Source organism: Aethalodelphis obliquidens, unplaced genomic scaffold (assembly GCF_003676395.1).
Source record: "Aethalodelphis obliquidens isolate GAN/ISIS:26980383/991018 unplaced genomic scaffold, ASM367639v1 scaffold30, whole genome shotgun sequence".
Lineage (NCBI taxonomy): Eukaryota > Metazoa > Chordata > Mammalia > Artiodactyla > Delphinidae > Aethalodelphis > Aethalodelphis obliquidens.
The window spans coordinates 505,994-521,080 of record NW_020837974.1 but is presented as its reverse complement, the minus strand read 5'-3'; the positions used below and the strand labels follow the sequence as shown (position 1 = coordinate 521,080).

The 15,087-nt window shown below is 46.4% G+C and overlaps 1 protein-coding gene across 2 annotated transcripts in view; it reads left to right on the top strand.

The window, feature by feature from the left end:
* The first annotated feature begins 18 nt into the window (after nucleotides 1-18).
* The window catches only part of ADAP1 (ArfGAP with dual PH domains 1), a 63,045-nt gene continuing 47,976 nt past the window's right edge, over nucleotides 19-15,087 (top strand). Inside the window, exon 1 of one of the 2 annotated variants that reach the window (XM_027125543.1) lies at nucleotides 19-340. In XM_027125543.1, coding sequence (XP_026981344.1) covers nucleotides 259-340 — 82 coding nt within the window. In that variant the 5' untranslated portion in view covers nucleotides 19-258. The remainder of the gene's footprint in view (nucleotides 341-15,087) is intronic. The other variant, XM_027125541.1, reaches the window with a different exon arrangement.

Genomic DNA, 15,087 nt, shown 5'->3' with positions numbered 1-15,087 from the left:
CTGGGGGCCGCCCGCGGGCCGCGCCGGCCAGAGCGCGCCGTGCGCCCCGGGCCCCGCGCCGGCACACGCTCGGCTGCCGCGGCGGCGACGAGAGCGGCGGCGGTGGAGCCGGGCCGGGCGGCAGGAATGCGGAACCGGCGCGCGGGCTGAGCTGCTCAGGATGGCGCAGGGGCGGCGGCGGCGGGCGGCCTGCGCGGGGCCCTAGCGCGGCGGGGCGGACGCTCCCCACCCGGCGTCGCGGGGGGCGGCAACGCGGCCATGGCCAAGGAGCGGCGGAAGGCCGTGCTGGAGCTGCTGCAGCGGCCGGCGAACGCGCGCTGCGCGGACTGCGGCGCCCCGGGTAGGTGCGGGCCCGCTGGCTGCGCCCGGGGTAGCTGGGGGTCTGGGTGGGTGCGGGCCAGGTAGTGGCCGGCCCGCGTGTGGGAGGGCCCGAGTGGATGCGGCCCGGGGTGGGTGCCGGCCTGGATGCCAGCCCCGGGGTCGGGGAGGGGTGCTGCGGCGCCTGCTTGGGGGGGGGCGCGGGCAGCGCAGCCTGGTCCCCGCTCGGGTGGGGCGCGGGCCCGAGGGCATCTGCCGGGACCCGGACATCGCCTGCCCGCCCACGGCCCCTGGCCTGCGGCTGTGTCTCCGCCTCCCCTCCCCCAGGCTGCGTGTCTCGCTGTCACTCGCGGACCGCCGCCGCCTTGCGAAACCTGGGGCTCCGCAAAGAAAGAGGAATTCGCGGCGGGCGACCGGCTGCAGGGAGGGGACGGACAAGCGGGCCGCGGGCCTCTGTGCGTGGGTGTGGGGTTCCACCTGGCCCTGCCCCCCACCTGCGGGTGACGTCATGGGCCCCCGCCTGGAGCCCCCCTCTAGCCCTGCACCCGGCGGCAGGGGGAGGAAGCACCTGCCGCCTCCACGTGGACCCCGTGGGAACGGGCGCCCCTCCCCCCACCCGGCCTCACTGCTCTGGGGCAGGTGGCCAGTTCAGGTGGGGCAGAGGGGCAGGTGCAGCTCGGAACAAGCACTAGGCTACCTGCACCCCATCCTCCCAGCAGGCATCTCCTAGACTTTGCTCCTGGGTGGTGCCCGCTATGGGTTGATTTCCAAGGCGCCAGAGCCCTGGGGCTACGTGTGCTGGGACTGGCAGGAGGAGAGAAGGCTTTGCTCTCGGACCAGTGGCGCCCTGCTTCTGGGCTGGCAGCCCCTGGCGCGGCTTCGCTGCGGTGGGGGGTGGAAGAGCCCCGAGAGGCTCACCTGCTCAGGCCCCCAGCAGGGAGGACGGCTCAGCTCAGGCGCTGTCCCCAGGCTCTGCGGGGACACACGGGGCGCTCCACTGGGGGCTCCTAGCCTGAGCCCCTCAGAACAAACCTACCACAGCAGGGAGTGGCCGAGCCCCCGGGGGGGAAGGTGGGAAGACTCTGCATTTGTTCTGAGACTCCTGTTTGAGACACAGTCTCTGGACACCCCGCAAGTAGGACACCCCCCCAGCTCTCCTCTGCTGCTCGCCCGCTGGGCTAGGAGGGGTCCCCAGCGCAGCCCCCGCCCCTGCCGAGTGCTGGGCAGCTGCTGGGCAGCTGCAGTGTGGCTTCGAGAGGCCACGCCAGAGCTGGAGTGTCCCAGAGGGGCGGCAGATTGAGGGCCTTTCCCCGCCGCCCTGAGGGCCTGCCTCGCCTGTCTGTGCAGTGAGGCGGCAGCAGCGTCCCCTCCGAGCCTGCTCTCGCCCGCTCCGCCGTCCCACCTCCCTCTCCCAGACCTGTGTTTCCACTTGTCGGGAGAGCGGCCGTGCCAGGGAGCAGTCTGGTGAGGAAGGGCGGTCAGCATGTTCTGCTCTCAGGCTTGGCGTTGGGGGCCCGGGCAGTGGGGAGCTGGCCCCGGCCCTCCCCTTCCTGGCCACCCTGCCCAGCGGGGGCTTCTCTGGACCCAGAGCCTCCCTGGCAGGAGGGACAGTGGGCTTCCTTGGTGTGGTGGGCCCTGCAGCTGCCCTGCCCACCCACCCACTCGGTCCAGGGGTGTGGCCCTCCAGCAGGTACAGGGGGTCAGGAGTCGCCGGCTCTCCCTGGCGTCGGGCCCGCCTCTGCTTTTCAGACTCGGTCCATGACCTCAGCATCTTGCCTCATCTTGTCTGGCAGCCTGACAAGACAAGATACGGGCTGTTGCCCCCATTTTACAGCTGGGGTGACTGAGAACTTGAGCTGTCTTAGGGGACATGGGGCCTCAAAGGCAGACCGGCTCTCCTGCCCTGACCTCCCGTGACCCCCGTGTGATGCCCGCGCATGGTCTCTGCTAGAGCCCCGCTGGTCCGTCCATAATCTGTGCCACTGTGGGGTGTCACTGGGACCTCCCATCCCTGCTGTGGCCCAGATAGGCAACTCGGGCCCACTCTGGCATTGATGGGGGCTGGAGGGGGGACAGAACACCGTCACATGGACTGGTTCATGGCTGCTCTTCTCAACTGCAGCCCACCAGGAGCTGGGTGCCTCAAGGGTGAGGGTCCCCACGGCCTGCACTCTGCACCACAGGACACGGGGTGGTCCCTGGCCCCCCTAACCACCAGAGCAGATCTGGGAAGACCTCACAGCTGGCCATGCAAGGGCTGCTGGGAGGAACGCAGTCTGGGGTTGGCTGCAGCCCCCATGGGACCTGCTCCCAGATCCTCCCATTGTCTGCTCCAAGAGTGGGTCCCCTGCCCTTGAACACAGGGCCTTGTCTAACAGCTTCCAGAGAGGCTGCTCTCGTGGCAGGCCTGGTGGTGGTGTGGGGGGTGTCCTCCACCTTGGAGGGTGTGGGTAGGGGGCTGTGCCTCTTACTTCCTCTGAGTCACCTGCCTAGTTGGGACAAATGACAGTGTCACCTTTGAAGCTCAGGTCTGATGCCCAGGAAGGACGTGGCCTGTCAGCTCTTTCATTGGGCTGAGGTGGGGGTGATCATTCTGTGGGGCTTTAATGCATGTCACCTGGACCTTGGGATTGCCTAGAGCGCCAGGCAGAACCACCTCTGAGCACACGTGGGCCTTCTGATTGGCGGTGAGGTCTGGGCTCGTTAAGGAGAGCTTCCTGAGAAGACGGATGGTTTGGGACGGCGGTGTGGAGACCCTGCTGCTCCTGGACCGGGGGTGTCTGGGTGTGAGTGGCCCTGGGGGCCCGTCCTCGCAGCTCTGCCAGGACTGGAGCAACTGCCTGCAAGACCAAGGCGGTGAACTCAGAGCCGGAGGTCCTCCCTCAACCCTGGAAGGCTTCAAGGCAGAGGTGACTTTTCAGACATCGCTGTAAACCTGGGCAGAGAGGAATTTCGGGAATTTGGCTTAGTTTGGGAGAGGGTCCTCTGAGAGCGTGGTTGGCAGGGGGCTGCTGAGGAGTGGGCTGGGCGGGCAGTCCCTGCTCCCTGGAGCAGCAGCCCACTTGGGTTTTGGGTTCAATTGTTTTTTCATTGTGGTAAAATATACAAAAAAGTTATTTTTCAGTGTGCAGCTCGGTGGTGTTAAGTACCTTCACACTGTCGTGCAGCCATCACCACCACCCATCTCACAGCTCTTTCCATCTTGCAGAACGGAAACTGTCCCCATTAAACACTGACTCCCTCTTCTTTCCCAGCCCCCACCCTTCCAGTTTCTGTCTCTATGAATTTGACCCACATAAGTGGAATCACACAGTATTTGTCCTTTTGTGTCTGGCTTATTTCACTGAACATAATGTCCTCAATGTTTATCATGTTGTGTCAGGTGTCAGAATTTCCTACCTTCTTTAAAAAATTGAGTTATAATTGACTGTCACATCATATTAGTTTCAGGTGTACAGCGTAGTGATTCGGTATCTGTACGTGTTGAGAAATGATCACCATGGTAAGCCTAGTTAATATCCTTCAACACGCAGAGTTTTTCCTTGTGATGAGAACCTTTAAGATCTACTGTCTTAGGAACTTTCAAATATACAGCACAGTGTTTTTCACTGTAACACCATGCTGTGTGTTACATCCGCAGGACTCATTTATTTTGTAACTGGACGTCTGTACCTCTTGACCCCCCTTCACCCATTTCACCCACCCCACCCTACCTCTGACAACCACCAATCTGTTCTCTGTATCTGTGAGTTTGGGGTTTTTTTGGTTTGAGGTTTGGGTTGTTTTTAGATTGCATATACAGTATTTGTCTTTCTCTGTCTGGTTTATTTTATCAGCATAATGCCCTCAGGATCCATCCATGTTGTCACAAATGGCCAGGTTTCCTGCTTTTTTATGGTTGAATAATATTCATATATTATACATCCCATTTTCTTTATCCAATCATCCATATCTTAGCTATGGTAAATAAGGCTGTAATGAACATGGGGTACAGATAGCTTTTTGAATTTGTTTTCATTTCCTTCAGTAAAATATCCAGAAGTGAAATTACTAGATTGTATGGAAGTTCTAGTTTTAATTTTTTAGGAACGTCCATACTGTTTCCATAGTGGCTGCATCAATTTACATTGTCACCCAGGTGTACAAGGGTCCCCTTTTATCCCCGTCTTTGTCAACACTTGTTCTTTCTTGTCTTTTTTTGATGATGGCTATTCTAACAGGTGCGAGGTGATACCTCATTGTGGGTTTGATTTGCATTTCCCTGATGGTTAGTGATTTGAGCATCTTTTCATGTACCAGGCCATCTGCATATCTTCTTTGGAAAAATGTCTCTTCGGAGGCCTTGCCCGTTTTCTAATTGAAGTGTTTTGTTTCGTTTTATTGCTATTGTATGAGTTCTTTTTGGGTATTGACCCATTATTATTTTGGGTATTGACCCATTATTAGATATATGATTTGCAAATATTTTCTTCCATAGGTTGCCTTTTTATTTTGTTGATGGTTTCCTTTGCTGTGCAGAAGCTTTTTAGTCCCACTTGTTTATTTTTGCTTTCGTTGCCTTTGCTTTTGGTGTCAAATCCAAAAAATCATCACTAAGACGGACGTCAAAGAGCTTATTACTGTCTGTGTTCTTCTAGGAGTTTATGGTTCCATGTCTTACATCCAGGTCTTTAATCCATTTCAAGTTAATTTCTGTGTGTGGTGTAAGACAGTGGTCCGAGTTCATTCTTTTGCATGTGGCTGTCTGGTTTTCCCAGCACCATTTATTGAAGAAATTGTCCTTTATCCATTATATAGTCTTGGCTCCTCTGTTGTAAAGTAATTGACTGTATATGTGTGGGCTTATTTCTAAGCCATCTATTCTATTCCACTGATCTGTGTGTCTGTTTTTATGCTAATACCATACTTTTTTCTCATACTGTTTTGATTACTATAGCTTTCTAATACAGTTTGAAATAAGGAAATATGATGCCTCCAGCTTTGTTCCTCTTTCTCAAGATTGCTTTGGCTATTTGGGCTTCTTTGAGGTTCCATACAAATTTTAGGATGGTTTGTTTTTGTCAAAAATGCCATTGGAATTTTGATAGGGATTTCTGTAGATATCTACATTGAATCTGTAGATCGCTTTGGGGGGTAGGGACATTTTAACAGTATTAATTCTTCCAATCCACGAGCCCAGAATATAATTCCATTCATTTGTGTCTTCTTCAGTTTCTTTCATCAGTGTCTTATAGTTCTCAGTGTACATGTTTTTCACCTCCTTGGCTAAATTTATTCCTAGGTATTTTATTCTTTTTGATGCAATCATAAACGTATTGCTTTCTTTCTTTCTGCTAGTTCTTTTTATTAGTGTAAGGAAATGCAGCAAATTATTGTATATTGATTATGTACCCTGCAACTTTACTGAATTCGTGTAGTAGTTCTAACATTTCGATGGCGTCTTAGGGTTTTCCGTATTTTATATCATGTCATCGGCAAACAGTGACAGTTTTACTTTTTCCTTTCTTATTTGGATGCCATTTCTTTCTTATTCTTGCCTATTTGCTCTGGTTAGGGCTTCCAATACTTTGTTGAATAACAGTGGCAAGACCGGGCTTCCTTGTCTTTGCTCCTGATCACACGATTTTTATTCTTCATTTGGTGGATCACGTTGATTGATTTGGGAATGTTGATCCATCCTTGCATCCCTGGAATAAATCTCAGTTGATCATGGTATATGATCCTTTCAATGCATCATTAAATTTAGTTTGCTAATAGTTTGTTATGGATTTTGCATCTCTGTTCATCAGGGATATTGGCCTATAACTTCCTTTTTTTGTGGTGTCTTTGTCTGGTTTTGGTATCAGGGTGATGCTGGCCTTGTAAAATGAGTTTCAAGGTGTTCCCTTCTGTTTCTTGGGAGAGTTTGAGAGGGACTGGTATTAGTTCTTCTTTAAATGTTTGGTAGAATTCACCAGCAAAGCCTTCTGGTCCTGGACTTTAGGTTGCTGGGAGGTTTTGATTACCGATTCAATCTCCTTATTAGTGATTGGTCTGTTCAGATTTTCTGTTTCTTCATGATTCAGTCTTGGTAGGTTTCATGTTTCTAGGAAATTATCCATTTCTTCCAAGTCGTCCAGTTTTTTTACTTCTAGGTTAATACCCTTGTGGGTAGAAAAGATGCTTGATGTGATTTCAGTCCTCTGAAATTAGACTTGTTTTGTGGCCTAACAAGTGATTTGTCTTGGAGAATGTTCCACGTGCACTTAAGAATGTGTATTCTGTGTTGCTTCTGGATGGAATTTCCCATGTATGTCTGTTAAGTCCATGGTCTAACGTGTTGTTTAAATCCAGTGTTTCCTCGTTGATTTTCTGTCTGGATGATCTAACCATTGGTGAAAGTGGGTGTTAAAGTCCCCTGCTATTACTGTATTTCCGTCTAGCTCTCCCTTTAGGTCTGTTAATATTTGCTTTACAGTTTTAGGTGTCACTTATGTTGGGTACCTAAATATTTACAAATGTTATACCGTCTTGTTGGATTGCCTCTTTATCATTACGTAATGACCTTCTTTGTGTCTTATTACAGTACTTGTTTTAAAGCCTATTTTTTCTGAGTATTTTTTCTAAGTATAGCTATCCTAACTCTCTTTTGATTTCCATTTCCTTCCTTTTTAAGGTCAAATAGTATTCCGTTGTATGAATGGACTACATTTTACTTATCCATTCTTCCACAGATGGACACTTGGGTTGCTTCCACGTTTTAGCTATTGTGGATAATGCTGCTATGAACATGGGTGTACAGACATCTCAAGACTCTGCTTTCAGTTCTTTTGGGTATATACCCAGAAGTGGAATTACTGGGTCACTTGGTAATTCTGTTTTTATTTTTTTGAGTAATCTTGTACTGTTTTCTGAAGTGGCGGTACCATTTTATATTCCCACCAACGGTTCACATGGGTTCGAATTTCTCCACATCCTCACCAACACTTGTTTTCTGTTTCTTGGTTAGTAGTCATCCTAGTGGGTGTGCGGTGGTGTCTCACTGTGGTCTTGATTTGCATTTCCTTAGTGATCAGTCATGCTAGCATCTTTTTGTGTGCTGATTGACCATTTGTACATCTTCTTTGGAGAAATGTCTTTTTAAATTCTTTGCCCATTAGAAATTGGGTTGTTTGTTGTTGTTGTTGAGTTTGGGGAGTTCTCTGTATATTCTGGACATTAATCCCTTATCAGATATATGATTTGCAAATATTTTCTCTCATTCTGTGGGTCGCCTTTTTACTCGATGGATAGTATATTTTGATGCACAAAATATAAAATATTTTCATGAGGGAATTCCCTAGCGGTCCAGTGGTTAGGACTCAGTGCTCTCACTGCTGAGGGCCTGGTTTCAATCCCTAGTCAGGGAACTAAGATCCCACAAAGCCGTGCAGCGCAACCAAAAAGAAAAAATTTTTTTTCATTTTCGTGAAATCCAATTTGCTTATTTTTTTCTTTTCTTGCCTGTGCCCTTTGGTGTCATAGCCAAGAAAGCATTTTCAAATCCAGTGTTATGAAGCTTTTGTCCCATGTTTTCTTCTCAGAGTTTATGGTTTTAGGTCTCACATTTAGGTTCTTGATCTATTTTGAGTTAATTTTTGTACATGGTGTTAGGTAAGGGTCCACCTTTATTCTTTTTTGCATGTGGCTATCCAGTGTTCCAGCACCATTTCTTGCACAGACTGTTTTTCCCCATTGATTGATCTTTACACCCTTGTCAAAAATCATTTGACCATATATGTGAGGGTTTATTTCTGGGCTCTGTATTCTATTCCATTGGTCTATTTGTCTGTTTTTATGCCAATACCACACTGCTTTGATTACTATAGCTTTGGAGGTCCCTTGTGATTACCTATGAATTTTAGGATGGGTTTTTCTATTTCAGCCAAAAAAGTCTTTGGGATTTTGGTAGGGTTCGCACTGACTTTTTAGATCACTTTGGGTAATGTTGACATTTTAACAATATTAAGTCTTCTAGTCCATGAACATGGGATGTGTTTCCATTTATTTATGTCCTCTTTAATTTCTTTCAGGAATGTTTGTAGTTTTCGTTGTACAAGTCTTTCACCTCCTTGGTTAAGATAATTTCTAAATATTTTATTCTTTTTGATGCTAATGTAAATGGCATTGTTTTTGTAATTTCCTTTTCAAATTGTTCTGTGTATATAGAAATGCAACTGATTTTTGTGTGTTAACTTTGAATCCTGCTGCTTTGCTTAGTTTGTCTATTAGTTCTAACAGCTTTTTTGTGGAGTCATTATGAATTTCTACATGTAAGATCATATCATTGGCAAATGAGATAATTTTGCTTCTTCCTTTCCAATTTGGATGTCTTTCATTTCTTTTTCTTTCTTTCTTTTTTTTTTTTTTTTTTGCGGTACGTGGGCCTCTCACTGCTGTGGCCTCTCCTGTTGCAGAGCACAGGCTCCTGACGCGCAGGCTCAGCGGCCATGGCGCACGGGCCCAGCTGCTCTGCGGCATGTGGGATCCTCCCGGACTGGGGCATGAACCCGTGTCCCCTGCATCGGCAGGCGGACTCTCAACCACTGCGCCACCAGGGAAGCCCTTTAATTTCTTTTTCTTGCCTGATTCCTCTGGCTAGAAGTTCCAGTACTGTGTTCAACACAAGTGGTGCAGAGGGCAACTTTGTCTTGTTCCTGATCTTAGAGGAAGAGCCTTCAGTCTTTCACCATTGACTGTTATGTTTGCTGTGGGTTTTTCATATATGGCTTTTATTATGTGGAGTTAGTTTACTTCTATTTCTTTCTTGTTGATTGTTTTTATAGAGTGTTGACTTTTTTCAAATGCTTTTCCTGCACCAGTTGAGATGATCATGTGTGTTTTCCCCTCTTTATTCTATTTAAGTGATGTGTTACATTGATTGATTTTCATGTATTGAACTGTTCTTTCATTCCAGGAATAACTCCTACTTGGTCATGGTATATAATCCTTTTAATATGGTACTAAATTCGGGTTGATAGTGTTTTTTTAAACTTTTTAAAGCCTTTTATTATGGATATTTCAAACATATACAAATATACCCATTACCCAGGTTTAACCATTCACTCTTTTTTTCCATATTCTTTTCCATTATGGTTTATTACAGGATATTGAATATAGTTCCCTGTGCTTTAAAGTAGGACCTGTTGTTTATCCATCCTGTATATAATAGTTTGCATCTGCTAGTCCCAAACTCCCAATCCAACCCTCCCCAGCCCCCTCCCCTTGGCACCCACAAGTCTGTTCTGTATATCTCTGAGTCTGTCTCTATTTAGTTTGATAGTATTTTGTTAAGGACTTTTTTCCCTAAATTATTTATTTATTTATTTTGGCTGTGTTGGGTCTTCGTTGCTGCACACGGGCCCCCTCTAGTTGCAGCAAGCGGAGGCCACTCCTCACTGCAGTGCACGGGCCTCTCACTGTGGTGGCCTCTCCCGTTGCAGAGCTTGGGCTCCAGGTGTGCGGGCTCAGTAGTTGTGGCCTGCGGGCTTCAGCAGCTGTGGCACACGGGCTCAGCTGCTCCGTGGCGTGTGGGATCCTCCCGGACCAGGGCTCGAACCCGTGTCCCCTGCATTGGCAGGTGGACCCCCAACCACTGCACCACCAGGGAAGCCCATTGTTGAGGATTTTTGCACCAATGTTCATAAGGTATATTGGTCTGTGGTTTTCTTATAGTGTCTTTGGTATCAGGTTTATGCTGGTCTTATAGAATGAGTTAGGAAGTGTTCCCTCATCTTCAGTTTTTCAATTTTTTAAAAAAAAGTTTGAGAGGAATTGGTGTCAGTTCTTCTTCTTCTTTTTTTTAAATAAATTTATTTATTTTTGGCTGCGTTGGGTCTTTGTTGCTGCACGCGGGCTTTCTCTAATTGTGGAGAGCGGGAGCTACTCTTCGTTGTGCTGCCCGGGCTGCCCATTACAGTGGCTTCTCTTGTTGCGCAGCACGGGCTCTAAGCACGTGGGCTTCAGCAGTTGTGGCTCGCGGGCTCTAGAGCGCAGGCTCAGTAGTTGTGGTGCATGGGCTTAGTTGCTCCGCGGCATGTGGGATCTTCCTGGACCAGGGCTCGAACCTGTGTCCCCTTCATTGGCAGGCGGATTCTTAACCACTGTGCCACCAGGGAAGTCCCCAGTGTCAGTTCTTCTTTAAATGTTAGGCAGAATTTGCTATTGAAGCCGTGAGGTCCAGTTCTTTTCTTTGTATGGAGAAGTTGATTGTGGATTCAATCTCCTTCCTAGTTATAGGTCTATTCAGATCATGTATTTCTTCCTGATTTAGTCTTGGTAGGTTTTGTGTTTCTAGGAATTTGTCTGTTTCATCCAAGTTATCCACTTTGTTGGTGTACAGTTGTTCACAGTACTTTCTTATAATCTTTTTTATGTCTGTAGAATTGGTAATAATATCCCCACTTTCATTTCTTTCTTTTTTTAAGTTTATTTTTTTATATGAAGTATAGTCGATTTACAGTGTTTTATTTGTTTCTGATGTACATCAGAGTGATTCAGTTTTATGTGTGTGTGTATGTATTCTTTTTCATATTCTTTTCCATTACGGTTTATCACAGGATATTGAATATAGTTCCCTGTGCTCTACAGCAGGACCTTGTTGTTTATCCATCCTATATGTAATAGTTTGCATCTGCCAATCCCAAACTCCCATGCCATCCCTCCCCCACCCTCCTCCCCCTTGGCAACCACAAGTCTGTTCTCTACGTCTGTGAGTCTGTTTCTCTTTTGTAGATATATTCTTTTGTGTCATATTTTAGATTCCACATGTCAGTGATGTCATATGGTATTTGTCTTTCTCTTTCTGACTTACTTAGTATGATCATCTCTAGGTCCATCCCACTTTCATTTCTGATTTTAGTATTTTGAATCTTTTTTCTTAGTCCATCTAGTTGAATTTTTGTCAATTTTGTTGATCTTTTTGGACAACCAACATTTGGCTTCGTTTACTTTCTCTATTGTTTTTCTGTTCTCTATTTCACTTATCTCTGCTCTAATCTTTCTTTCTTTCTTCTTTCCTCTGGCTTTGGATTTAGTTCTTCTTTTTCTAGTTCTTTACATTGTAAAGTTAGGTTACTGATTTGAGATCTTTTTTTTTTTAATGTCTGCATTTATAGCCCTAAATTTCCCCCTTAGCACCGCTTCTGCTGCATCTCATAAGTTTTAGTATGTTGTGTTTTTGTTTTCATTCATCTCTAAGTATTTTCTAATTTCCATCATGATTTCTTCTTAGATCCATTGGTTGTTTAAAGAGTGTTGTTAAATTTCCACAAAATCGTGAATTTTACAGTTTTCTTTGTTATCGATTTCTAACTTCATCCCGTGGTGGTTAGAAAAGATACTTTGTATGATGTCTATCTTTAAAATCTATTGAGACTTAATGTGTGCCCTAAGGTATGGTCTCTCCTGCCAAATGTCCCATGTGCACTTGTGAGAACGCGTGTGCTGCTGTCAGGTGGAGAGTTCTCTGTGTGTCTGTTAGGTCTAGTTGGCTTATTGTGTTAAGTCCTCTGTTTCCTTACTTCTGTCTGGTTCTTCTGTCCATTATTGAGAGTAGAATATTGAAATCTTCAACTGTTACTGTAGAATTGCCTATTTTCCCCTTCAAGTTGTCAGTTTTTGCTTCATGTATCTTGATGGTGTGTCATTAGCTATGTAAATATTCATAATTGTTATATCTTCTGGCTGTATTGAACCTTTATGAATATATAATGTCTTTCTTTGTTTCTTGTAGCCTTTTTTGATTTAAAGTCTGTTTTGTGTAGCCACTCTTCCTCTAACTTGTTTACTGTTTGCATGGAATATCTTTTTCTATCCTTTTAGTTTCAACCTGTTTGTGACTTTGGATCTCAAGTGAGTCTCCTGGAGAAAGGATACAGTTGGATGATGTGTTTTTCGCCATTCTGGCAATCTCTGTCTTTTGATTGGGAGTTTAATACATTTACATTTACAGTAGTTACTGATAAGGAAGGACTCACTTCTGTCATTGTGCTATTTGTTTTCTACGGCCTGTAGATTTTTTTGTCCCTTATTTCCTGCATTCCTGTCATATTTTATGTTTATTTTTTTAGTGAAATATTTAATTTTTTCTTAATTTCTTTTTGTGTATATTCTATAACTATTTTCTTTGTGGTTACCATGGGAATTACATTTAACATTCTAAAGTTATAGCATTCTAATTTGAATTTATAGCAGCTTAACTTTAATAACCTACAAAACCTCTGCTTTTTTATAGCTCCGTCTCCACCTCTTTCAGTTGTTGATGTTGCAGAATGATATCTTTATACATTGTGTGCCCTAAAACATAAACTACTAATTATTTTAAATGCACTATCTCCTGAAGTATGTAAAAAACAAGGTTTGGAGTCACAACCCGGAGTTACAGTAATGCCAGCTTTAACATTAATGTTTTTTCCTTTAAAAGTATTAGTCTCTTAAATCATGTAGATAACAAAAAGTTACGAACCATCGTTACAGCAATACTGGCTTGTATAATAGCCCACGTATTTACCTTTATTGAGATCTTTGTTTCTCCACATGGCTTTGAGGTACCATCTAGTGTTCCTTCATTTCACCTACAGGACTCCCTGAGCATTTCTTGCAGGTAGTCCTAGTGGTCACGAACTCCCTCAGCTCTTGTTTATCTGGGAATGTCCTCATTTCCCCCTTACTTTTTTTTTTTTTTTGCCCGCACTGCATGACTTGTGGGATCTTAGTTCCCCAACCAGGGATTGAACCTAGGCCCTTGGCAGTGAGAGCGCGGAGTCCTAACCTCCGAACTACCAGGGAATTCTCTCCCCGTTACTTTTGAAGGACAGTTTTGCTTGGATAGAGGAGTCTTTGTTAAGAGGTCCCCCCCCTGCCTTGAGCACTTTGAATATATTGGCTGTCTTTTGCCTCCAACATTTCTGATGAGAAGTCTGCTCGTTATCTATTCAAGGATCCCTTGTATGTGACAGGTTGCTTTTCTTTTGATGCTTTCAAGATTCTTTGTGTTTTGAAAGTCTGGTTATAATATTTCTCAGTTTGGGCTGCTTTGAGTTCATCTTCCTTGTAGTTTGTTGAGCTTCTTGGATGTTTATATTCATGTCTTTCATCAAATTTGTGAAGTTTTCAGTGAGTATTCCTTCACATATTTTCTCTGCATGTTTCTTTCTCTGCCTTTTCTCCCTCTGGGACTCCCATAATGCATATGTTGCTCTGTTGCGTCATGTCCCACAGGTTCTTCAGGCACTGCTCACTTTTATTCAATCTTTTTTCTTTCTCCTCCCCAGCCTCAATAATTTCTATTCTCATATCTTTACGTTTACTGATTCTTTCTTCTGCCTGCTCGTATCTGCCTTTGAATCTCTCTAGTGAATTTTTCATTTCAGCTGTACTTTTAGCTCCAGGTTTTTTGTCTGTTTATTTCTTTTTAGCTTACTATCTCTTCGTCGATATTTCTACTTTGTTTATATTAATGCACCGTTTTCTTGACTTTCTCTGCATATTCCTGTTGTTCTTTGAGCATAGTTAAGGCTGTGCTATAAAATCTTTGTCTAGTATATTTGCCATTAAGTCTTTTTCAGGGACACATTCTGTTTAATTATTTTTCCCTTTGGATAGGCCATATGCTCCTGTTTCTTTGTGTGCCTTGTGTTTTTTGTTGAACACTGGGCATTTGAATCTAATAATATGGTGCCTCTGGAAATCAGATTCTGCCCCTTCCGCAGGGTTTGCTATTATTTTGTGATTGTTTTTTTCCCCTGGCTGTTATAGGCTGTGTCTGTGCTGTGGATCAGCCTGAGGAGTGAATTTAATGTCTTCTCAGGTCTTTTCTAAGCCTTCCTCTGGTCATGCGTGGTCACTTTCTAGATTTCCTCATATATGCAGTTGTTTCTGAATGTCCTAGTCTTTAATGAGTGGCTCCCAAAAGGGGGAAAGCACAAATGAAGGGGGAAAGCTGGTGCTGGCCCTTTAAGTCTTTGGGAGGTCTTGAGATGCAGGGGGAGGGGCTGCAGCGAAGGCTGCCTCCCCCTTTTTCTGCGCGTCTGTGGTCAGAAGCAGCAATCAGAGCACAGATCCCGGACATTTGAGGGACAGGGTCCTTCTTCACCCTGGCTCCTGCGAACTGAGTGCCAGCTGCACCTAGGACACATGCCCAGCGGCCTGCTGTGCTCAGAGCTGAGACTGAGCGGAATTAACTGCAATTTATGTCCACGTTCTCCCCTGGAAGTTGTAAGACTTCAACAGGCTCTGGAGTTCAACAGTTGTTACGTCAGTCAGATTCTGCCAGTACCGTCGTTTTCCAGGTGGGGGGAGAGGTTTCTGGTGCTTCCTGCCCAGCCATCTTTCCAGAATCTTCTCTGGGATGGGCACTCCATCCAGGCCCAGAGGTGGACAGCCGTGAGCCAGTCTCACCTGGCCCCCGACCCTGGTCCGCGGCATCCTGCCACTTTGCAGAGGTGGCTCGTGGCTGCGCGGCTCTGCCCACGGACCCAGAGGCCTGTGAGGGCCAAGCCTTCAGTTGGCCGACCACCCCGGACTCCAGTGCGGGTGCCCCCTTACCCCATCCCATGCGTGTGCAGGAGCACCTTGTCCTGTGCCGTCGCCCGGGCTGTTTGCTCATGTGTCTGCATTCTGTGGGGAGGACGGATGGTGAGCAAGCGGTCCCATGCAGAGACGGGACGGGCAGAGGGTGGCTAGTGCAGTGGTGAGCACTGCTGGCTGCCCATCAAGAGCGGGCAGGGAGGATGATGGGCTGCCTGGGGC